General features: G+C 37.5%; 2 protein-coding genes across 3 annotated transcripts; one reads left to right on the top strand and one right to left on the bottom strand.

Moving 5' to 3' along the window:
- Nucleotides 1-345: 345 nt before the first annotated feature.
- Nucleotides 346-2,377, bottom strand: LOC114358541 (alpha-(1,3)-fucosyltransferase 9-like). Of its 2 annotated transcripts, none has more exons than XM_028312530.1 (4): nucleotides 1,963-2,377; nucleotides 1,597-1,836; nucleotides 1,121-1,369; nucleotides 346-1,046 (listed from the first exon to the last, which is right to left on the bottom strand). In XM_028312530.1, the coding sequence occupies exons 1-4, from the start codon at nucleotides 1,989-1,991 to the stop codon at nucleotides 572-574; spliced, it is 993 nt and encodes a 330-aa protein (XP_028168331.1). In that variant the 5' UTR covers nucleotides 1,992-2,377; the 3' UTR covers nucleotides 346-571. The 2 variants fall into 2 exon arrangements, with proteins under 2 accessions (XP_028168331.1, XP_028168332.1); XM_028312531.1 differs by having other exon boundaries at nucleotides 346-1,040.
- Nucleotides 2,378-4,160: 1,783 nt separating this feature from the next.
- On the top strand, nucleotides 4,161-5,072 carry LOC114358539 (uncharacterized). Its single transcript, XM_028312527.1, has one exon. It carries the CDS (start codon nucleotides 4,161-4,163, stop codon nucleotides 5,070-5,072), a length of 912 nt encoding a protein of 303 aa, XP_028168328.1.
- Nucleotides 5,073-9,669: the final 4,597 nt, after the last annotated feature.

Here is a 9,669-nt window from a genome sequence, read left to right as displayed (position 1 = left end):
GCGGTCAAAAATAGCCCATCAAAAACAATACTTGTCAAAAAAACCAAGTCTCGCAACTCAGTTGTTCTACGGTAAAAAGTTGTGAGATCCATGTAATACCAAGTCCAGGCCAGGAAATCTTTAATTAACGTTTTACATAAATATATTGACTTGGCCATCGCATGAAAACACGTGTAAATTAAATTATTTAGTGCGATGGCCAAGTCAATAATTTATGTAAAACGTTAATTAAAGATTTCCTGGCCTGGACTTGGTATTACATGGATCTCACAACTTTTTACCGTAGAACAACTGAGTTGCGAGACTTGGTTTTTTTGACAAGTATTGTTTTTGATGGGCTATTTTTGACCGCATGTCTTCAAGTATAGATTTCATCGTTTCAGCCAAAGCCGTTCACTTCTGGAAGGGCAAGGATTTCCATAACTAAGTACTGGTCCTGCAACTGCCCGCATCTAGGTGCTTCCCGCGACTTTTACTAGATTGTGGGTGAAGACATAAATACATTACTTATTAGATCGAAGGTTTTTGTTGTCTTTTGATGGTAGTTAACACATCCTTTAATTATGAACCTTTAGTAATTGCTAGTATTAGAAGTACAAAGTAAAAAAGGATCCAAATATACTTCCAGGGAATTCTTATCATAGATTTTGGTTTCATTGTCGTTATAGTTCAACGCTTCGCATAATCGGCAGAGCTGCATTGAATTAGTCCCAAAGAATCCATGTTCGTTCACTACTTTGAAGAAACGCCTCCATTTATGGAACATCTGCAAGTACTCGTCATCCTTGCTGAGATTCATTATTTCCACTGCGAGATCCCTTGGGAAATCGAAGCTGTTTACATGCAAAAATGAATCAGGTGGGAGCAACTTGGTGCAGTCCGATATTGAAGGTCCCATCACGATGGGTATGGCGCCTTTGGCAAACGCGCTATAAAACACTTTCTCGGTAAGATATTGGCGGCATCTTGCACTTTCAATTGCCAAGTAGAAATGATAATTGGCTATTTTCGGGCAATCGGCTACTGGATGATCAAGGCATCTGTAACTAAATTTCATAATAAGCATTTTGCAGTTTTTACTTTATTAAAGCTTACACTTTCACATCATCACCGTTTTTACCTTTTGGTTACTTCGGAATCTGCACACTCATTCAAAAGATCAACTTTTATATATTTACGCAATTCCTTCACATAATTTATTCCCTCTTCATTGGTACAGCGGGTTATCAACGCAGCCACTAAGACGTCTTTTTGCTTGTTCTCCCAGTACGGGATATGCTTAGTGATAGATTCAGAGGATATCTTATGCATCAGAACCTCGGGTAGAGCTACGGTGCGACCGTAAGGTATGGGCACATCTGAATCGCTTCTGTAACAACAACTTTTGTTATAGAACTCAGAAGGGCGACTTTTCAGTCCTGAGTCCCTTTGGTTTCATCTGCATACTTAGGTCAGCCTTCCTAAATCCCGATAAAATACGAAGTTTGGAACCAATCTTTAACTTAGCCAAATTAATTCTGTCCTATGTCAACCAGAACTATTGAAATAGAATACGAACTTTATCAAAACACACTTTAATTAAGTACAACAAGTTACCTGTATGTCATAGACCAATTATAAATGTTAGCTATTTTGGATAAATTGGTTGGATTGAGAGACGTAGCAACAGGGGATTCATCAGACACAAATATCCATCTCTGGGTTCTTTTCCTTTTATGAACCCAAGGGTATGAACTCAATTTTGCATCAACGACTACTGCATCCGATTTATGTAATTCCATTTTATCGAAAATGAATATACAGTTTTTCACACTGCAGACGTCAAGGGGGTCACTCCTGTGAATCATGAACAAAAAAGTATAAATGTATTTAAATAAATAGTAAATACTATCTAATCAAAACAAATAATATTTATAGGACATTTAATATTGCTTTAAGCAACAATGCAACATAGGTACTTACGTGATTTGCTTAAACCAAAAATTCCACATTAAGACAGTAAATGTTCTATTCTGAGGAATATACGTTAAAGGCTGATTTTTGAATAAAATTGAACCTATGTTCGATGTTACCCAATGCTGGAAAAAATAATTAAAATAAGAAGTACCTAAGTACCTAGTAATAACTTACCTACTTTAATTATATATTACTTCTAGAAAGTACCTACAGTAGTAACCTAAAATTTTAATGCACTTCGGGGCTTACCTTTCGATTTTCAAAATAACTATCAACTGTTGTTTTGTACCATACTGAACGTTCTCTAACTTGTCTGAAATATTCCAATTTTCTTCGAGGGACAGCATAATCAAACAAACTTAGTAATACCAAACACAGAACCGCTATTACAGGTGCTTGTTTTACGAGTCGAAATACAATAACTTTTTTTTTAACTTGTGAAAGTGTCTTTATAACCATTTTGAACATCGTTAATAATATTAAAAAACGTTTAATAACCCACAGCTAGAACTTAATTTCTTCCTTAGTCTTATATTTAGGTACTGTGTTGTGTTTTCAAAAGTCGAAAACAAAGTGATCCTTATGTATCAGTACTTTAATAAGATTCTGTACTATAGCAATAATAATCTTTCCAATTTTGGGCTACAGAAGGTTCCGTACCCACTTAATTACCATTATGTAGTTTTAAAAGAATTAACATCAATCTTGTTGGGTGCAAATACTAAAAAGAAACAAGACACGGCAAAAATATTTTTGGAGATTTTTAATATTTTACCTAACAAGTAACTAACTAATACATAATCTCGGTCATTAAATTATCATACTTACTTTATACAGACGTAGCGTGGGCAGGCCTCCCACTAGGTGGACCGGCGATCTGGTGAAGGTCGCGGGAAGTACCTGGATGCAAGCGGCGCAGGACCGGTCTTTGTGGAAATCCTTGGGGGAGGCCTTTGTCCAGCAGTGGACGTCTTTTGGCTGAAACGAACGAACGAACTTACTTTATTACATTTATGCACGGGACCCTAAAACATTATTTTGTTATTACCATCGATAACAATCATTATAATGTTTCAAAACATTAAAATGTTTACTAAGACACCCCGCAACCTAGGTACAGAATTTCTGTCGGCCGATAGTTTCTGTAGTCTGCATGGTCTCTAAGTAAGCGTTTAGGTAGGTATCTGGGTAATGTCTAGATCAAAAATCCATACTTACAGGACGCTTACAGGCAAATTACCTACCAACGCCATGTGAAGGGTTAGGGCGATGCAGCCTCTAGTCTAGACCAGGCGCGAATGTATTTTATATGAGACCTCACGCCAACTCCAGAGAATTTAAAATGACCTTAAACTGTTTTGTTTTACGTTCACAAACACTTGTTTATTAATCCACCAATATTACACATTAATTCCAACAAATTGTTTAAAATAAAAATAACTTTAAACTTTACTTCACTTTCCCGCCAAGAAGTTTTTGGTTCAATCCTTTCCTTTTGCAGGAAAACGCAAAGGCATAAATGTTACACAGCCAATAACTTATACGAAAGTCGTGGCGTGTGGCAGGCACGTGGAGTGGGGAGGGCATTAAAATGTTTGTCTTCTATAGAAGACCGTGCCAGTGAAAAGGTTAAGTTTACGATCATTATTGTATTTCTAACAAATATACAAAACTGTAGATTTAGCTGAATAACGTAATGCTTTTGCTTTATCAAAGCAAAAAAAGTCAGGAGTAAAGCTGTCTTGTCTGTCAGTGTCAATGTCGTTTTTTTTTTTTTTTGGCGGGAAGTTGAAAAGGGCGGTCTATTTGTTTTTATTTAATTCGTATTTTATTGTTAGTTTGTGTATATTTTGTAAAAAAATTGTTGTAAATTAGTAATTTAGTGTGATTAGTGTATTTCCCCTTCCTCCCGGACCGCCGTCAAGTAAACACGTCTCGAAATTAGTGTAATTTTAATAGAAAAATCAATATTTTTAACATTTAAATCACAACTCAAAAAATAGGAGTGCATAACAAGTCAGGAGGTATCACCACCGAGCAAGCATCTACCAGAAAGTGACTACTCCGCGCCGTAGCATTACTCATCGCTGACTCCGCCCACCTCGTAGCAAGTGCTACGAAGCGATCTACGGCACGCTACAGGTACGACTGCTTATACTTTCCTGTGATCCTGGTACTTCGATCTCACATCGCAAGTTCGCAACATGCCGCTTAAACGCACACCGCCGAAAGGGGCTCACTCTGACGCAGGGGACGCATTTGACAAGACTTTGAGTATTGAGTCGCTTCCGGCCTCGGGCTCGGCTCCTGATTTGAGTACAATAGGACAAGATAATATACGGAAACGAAAACATGACGATATATCATGCATAAAAAGTTTTATGGAAGAGATCCGCAATATGCTTGACAAATCAGCGGAGCAGAATAATAAGAAATTCCTCTCAATTGAATCTAAAATGACTGAAATCATTAGCCAAAATAATAATATTGTGACATCGATCGAATTCGTCTCTAAAAAATATGATGAACTCCAATCTCAAATGCAGGAGGCCGCGAATGAGAGAAAAACTGACCGCTTGTATATCAGGCAACTGGAGTCAAGGATTGAGACTCTGGAGCGCACTCTTTATTCGACAAGGTTGGAGCTGAAAAATGTTCCTAAGAAAGAGAACGAAGTTAAGGACGATTTATGCGATGTCATAATAAAAACGGGAAGTGTTTTGGGCGTTCAGGTTCAGCAGCAGGAGATAAAAGAAGTTTTTCGCACCAGAAGCAAGTCAGATAAGCCAGGCACAGTGGTGGTGGATTTTGTTAGTGCTGTAAAGAGAGACAAAATTATAAAAAAAACTCGCGAATATAATCGCAAAAACAGCTCAAACAAATTCAATACTAAACTTCTCTCATTTGATGGACCTGAGAAACCGATTTTCATTTCTGAAAGCCTGTCGCCGAGAGGACATCAGCTGTTTCGTCTGGCTCGTGACTTTGCTGCTGAAAATTCTTATAAATTTTGCTGGATATCATACGGGAAAATTTACCTTCGACGGGATTCGAATGAACGGTTTATACTTGTGGACTCCGAGGATGCTCTTTCTAAATTACGTCTAGAAAAGTGACTAGTTGCCTCACCTCAACCGCTACTTTCATACCAACCTATCTTATATTTGGAAACATTTATTGTTTTTGATTCAAGTATATTTTTAAGTACACGCATGAAAACACTAATCCCACACATAAAAACCAACACTTTACACATCCAAACACAAATTTACCACATTATTACACACTTAGTAAATAACAAGATACAATTTTTACACACCAAAACACTTATTTACACAAACACTAATGAGCTATATTTAAAAAATTTAATAACAAATAACCTTGTAACTTTGGACATATTTTTGCACACACTCTGGTCTATAACTTATTCAAAATCAAATCATGCTTTTATACCAGTTGCATTCAAGCTGATCTTCGGTATAGCCTTGGTTTTTTGCGGATCGATAAAAATATTTATAATCTGCTGGGTCATCTTGCATCTCAGTTTCCACCACATTTCTTCTTTGATATTTAATGTATGTGATGAAAGTTCTATTAATCGTAACAGGCCTTGAACAAATGACGAACAATATATCTGAGGATATTGATAATATTACTGTGGCGACAGCTCATCTTTGTGACACTGACTCATGCAGTAAAATAATTAAGGCAAGAGGTAATCATTCTTTAAACATTATCACTCAAAATATTCGTAGTATTTACAGGAATTTCAATGACTTTTGTGCTCACCTTGCCAGGCTTGATTTTGAAAATGATGTCATTGTTTTGACGGAATGCTGGCTTAGTGAACACAAATTGCCACCGACTCTTGATAACTATAAATGTTACTATTCTAAAAAATATTTGAACCAAAATGATGGAATTGTTATATACATAAAGGAAGATCTCAGATGTACTGTTGAAGAACCAGACCCGATTGGTGCTAACTTCATGGTGCTAAATATTGTCCCAGATATTGTTATAGTTTGTACTTATAGGTCACCATCTATATATAACACTGATGGTTTTCTTCAATCGCTAGAAAACATAATTATGCCAATACGTGCAGATAATATTGTCTTGATAGGCGATGTTAACATTGATATAAAGATAGGTAGCAGCGATAGAAATAGCTCCTCATATCTTAATCTTTCCGCTGAGCTTGGTCTACTTCCGGGACATTCCTTTCCAACAAGATTAAATAACTGCCTAGATCACATATTGATAAAATCCCGTATGTCAGCAACAGTAATTGTAATTAATTCCACAATAACTGATCACGCCTCAATTATACTCAATTTAGATAGGGAAAAATCTAAAATGTCTTGTAATCCTTACTCCATTAAATGTAACCTCGTGGATGCCTTAGATCATCTTAAACAGGTGGATTTCTCATTTGTAACATCATTCTCAAGTGTTGAAGAGATTGCACAATCATTTGTCGATAAGCTTTCTTTTGCTGTAACTAGTAATACGAGGGAAATTAGAATCCCTAGAAGAAAAAGAACTATAAAGCCCTGGATCACCCCGGGTTTGCTTAGATGCATCAAACATCGTGATAAACTACATGAAAGGGCCAGGGCCCATCCTAGTAGCACCGAAGCGGAAACCTGCTATAAGCGATACAGAAATTTCTGTAACTCGCTCATTAAGAAAGTCAAAACCCAATACGACAGATCTTTGATCTATACCGCTAAGAATAATAAACAAACCTGGTCTGCTATCAAATCAATTATTGACGCACCTAACAAAAAATCAAATCCTGACGAACTTTTACGCCTGTCAGATGACCCCGATAAATCTGTTAGTTGTGTCAATGGTTTCTTTGCAAGCATTGGTAAGGATTTGGCTGATAAAATTGCACGCCCGAAGGATACTGGAGATTTAACTTCTTTTAGAGCTTCATTTTTGGCCAATTCTATGGGAATGTTACCACCTGATGAAGCTGAAACTGAATCAATCATTTTAAATCTAAAGACTGACTGTGCGGTGGGGTATGATTCAATTCCTAATAAATTCTTAAAAATGGCAAAGGATATTATTGTTCCACCACTTACTATTGTTCTGAGATTGTGCTTCGATCATGGTGTCTTCCCCAGAGCCTTTAAGAAAGCGCTTATTACACCAGTCCACAAGGGTGGGAGTCGAGACAGTGTTACGAATTATAGGCCAATATCAGTACTTACCTCATTGTCTAAAATTCTTGAAACTATGTTAAATAGGAGATTAATGTCGTTTTTGGAAAATAACAGAATTTTATCAGATTGTCAATTTGGATTCAGGCCTAAAAAAAGTACGGAAGATGCTGTGCGTACACTTGTAGATTTTGTTTCTCATAATTTGGATTGCAAACGTAAGTGTATTGGTATATTCCTGGACCTCGCCAAGGCTTTCGACACTGTTTCGATTCCTGGGCTTGTGGACAAGCTAGAGCGGATTGGAATAAGAGGTAACGCGCTTTCTATTTACTCTAGTTTCCTTCGTGACCGTGTCCAGCAGGTCAAGATAGGAAGATATATCAGCAGGGAAGAGTATGTGTCCTATGGAGTCCCGCAAGGTAGTATCCTGGGTCCGAGTCTATTCTTGATATACATCAATGATCTATGCCAAATGTCGCTTGATTCTGGCAAAGTCATCACATACGCTGATGACACGGCACTTGTGTTTCATGGATTGACTTGGGACGAGGTGCGGGGTAGGGCTGAGGTTGGGTTGCGCAAGGTGATTGAATGGCTTAATCGAAACTTGCTAACACTAAATCTTTCCAAAACTACCTTCTTACAATTTTCAGCCTCTAAGGTGCAATCTAGTGATTTTGTCATCAAAGCTCATTCTTGTGACGTTAAATTTGAGAATTCGTGCACATGCCTTTCTATTGTAAAATCCTCTTCCATTAAATACCTCGGTGTTTTACTAGATTACCGACTTAACTGGCAACAACATATTGAGCTACTTACATCACGTACTCGAAAACTCATTTGGGTTTTCAAGAGGCTAAGGTATGCGGCCAATTTAGACCTTTTGCGAAAAGTGTATTTTGCATTAGCACAATCAGTTCTTGGCTATTGTATTGTCGTTTGGGGAGGCGCCTGCAAATCTCACATGATCCAAATTGAAAGAGCACAGAGATCCTTGCTAAAAACAATGACTTTTAGCCCCTTCAGATTTTCGACTGTTGCCTTGTATCAAAAGTGTTCTGTTCTAACTGTAAGGCAACTATTCTTTTTGCGGACTATTACCAGACAACATCAATTCACTCCATACATCGCTGAGAGAACTAGTGGGAGGCGTGTAATCAAGAATGTAATTGAAGTGCCCAAGTGTCGAACTGCATTGGCCAGTCGACAAAGTTACTTTCTATCCATTTATTTATATAATCAAGCCAACAAACTTCTGAACTTTTATCCTGGTACTGTATATGAATGCAAAATTAAAGTAACAAACTGGCTGCTTACGCTTGACTACCAAAAGACTGAGGAACTTTTAAAAGTACGTTTTTAGCTCACACAGAAATAATTTGCTCTTACACACACACACACACACACACACACCACACACACACACACACACACACCACACACACACGCACACTCACACCGATACACCTCAAACTCACACCTCACAATGTACTATTTTATCAGTTTTTTTGTTTGTGAACATTGTTTAAGATTCAATCTTTATTAACACTTTTAATTTTTCTTTGTTTATGATCTGTGGAAGAGGGCGCTGATCTTCTGAGATACAGGTATTCTATACCTAGTTCGGAAATCAGAGTTCTTTTAAAGTCTCTGTATTATGTTACAATTAATAAAGAAATTTATTATTATTATTATTATTATTTATTATATAGGGGTAAGTCCATTTGCATATTTATAAACTATGGAGACGGAACCAGCTCCTGACCCTGATCCTCCCCCAGCCACTCCACAATCTCAGTCCAATCCTTTATTGACCTTAATAGAGGCTGATAATTTCATATCTAACCAACATGTAAAAGAATTTGAGTCATTTAAACTAGTAACAAATAGAAAAACTCAGAAAAAAATTAACAAACATTTATTAAAGACCAAATCCTCTCCTAAAATGCACATTACCACTGCTTTTCAAGAAATTTTAACGCAAGCTCCTCCAGCCCCGGTGATCCAACATTCTCAACAGAATAACCATATAATAGGCAGAAACAATTACCAGGATCAGGATGCAGGTCCTTTTCTGGTACATGTCCAACAAAAAGAAACTCCCAACTCTGGCTCCACTCTTCACCCCATCAAATTTGGGAATTTTCTATTCAGAAATAATTTAAAAAATATTTTGGATGATGGCATTAANCCTCCATTACTCGCCTACCCATCAAAATAAGTGCGAGTTAATTGAAAGCGTGCTTGTCGGTGACCTGCCGTCAGTTTCGAGCCTGTGGCAGGCCTTTTTGGAGTCAAATTCTATTGCTTATATCTTAGACGATCTGTCCACACGCTAACAGCTATCCTACGAGCATTTCTGAGCTCTTGCTGGACGTCGATACTACTCAAATGATGATTTCATAGAGAGGTTGACATGAAAAAACGGTCATCCCTCTGCGATATGCACCGGCGCTGTTCAGAACTTGGTCTCGGGATAAAGCCACCAGTCTCCCGAAAGCGTCTTAAAAGTTTCGAAACCGTGGACTGGCTTATG

The sequence above is a fragment of the Ostrinia furnacalis genome, unplaced genomic scaffold (genome assembly GCF_004193835.3).
Source record: "Ostrinia furnacalis isolate ACB-3 unplaced genomic scaffold, ASM419383v2 OfSCF3977, whole genome shotgun sequence".
NCBI classification, from domain to species: domain Eukaryota; kingdom Metazoa; phylum Arthropoda; class Insecta; order Lepidoptera; family Crambidae; genus Ostrinia; species Ostrinia furnacalis.
This window is presented reverse-complemented; position numbering and strand designations above follow the sequence as displayed.

Excerpts from the sequence above, each read along its gene's own strand:
- LOC114358541 (XM_028312530.1), bottom strand. The coding sequence starts at position 1,991 with ATGTGGAATTTTTGGTTTAAGCAAATCAC. Across the intron at positions 1,837-1,962 it reads TTTTGGTTTAAGCAAATCAC|GAGTGACCCCCTTGACGTCT; the intron begins GTAAGTACCTAT and ends CATGATTCACAG. Across the intron at positions 1,370-1,596 it reads AATTGGTCTATGACATACAG|AAGCGATTCAGATGTGCCCA; the intron begins GTAACTTGTTGT and ends TTGTTGTTACAG.
- LOC114358539 (XM_028312527.1), top strand. The coding sequence starts at position 4,161 with ATGCCGCTTAAACGCACACCGCCGAAAGGGGCTCACTCTGACGCAGGG.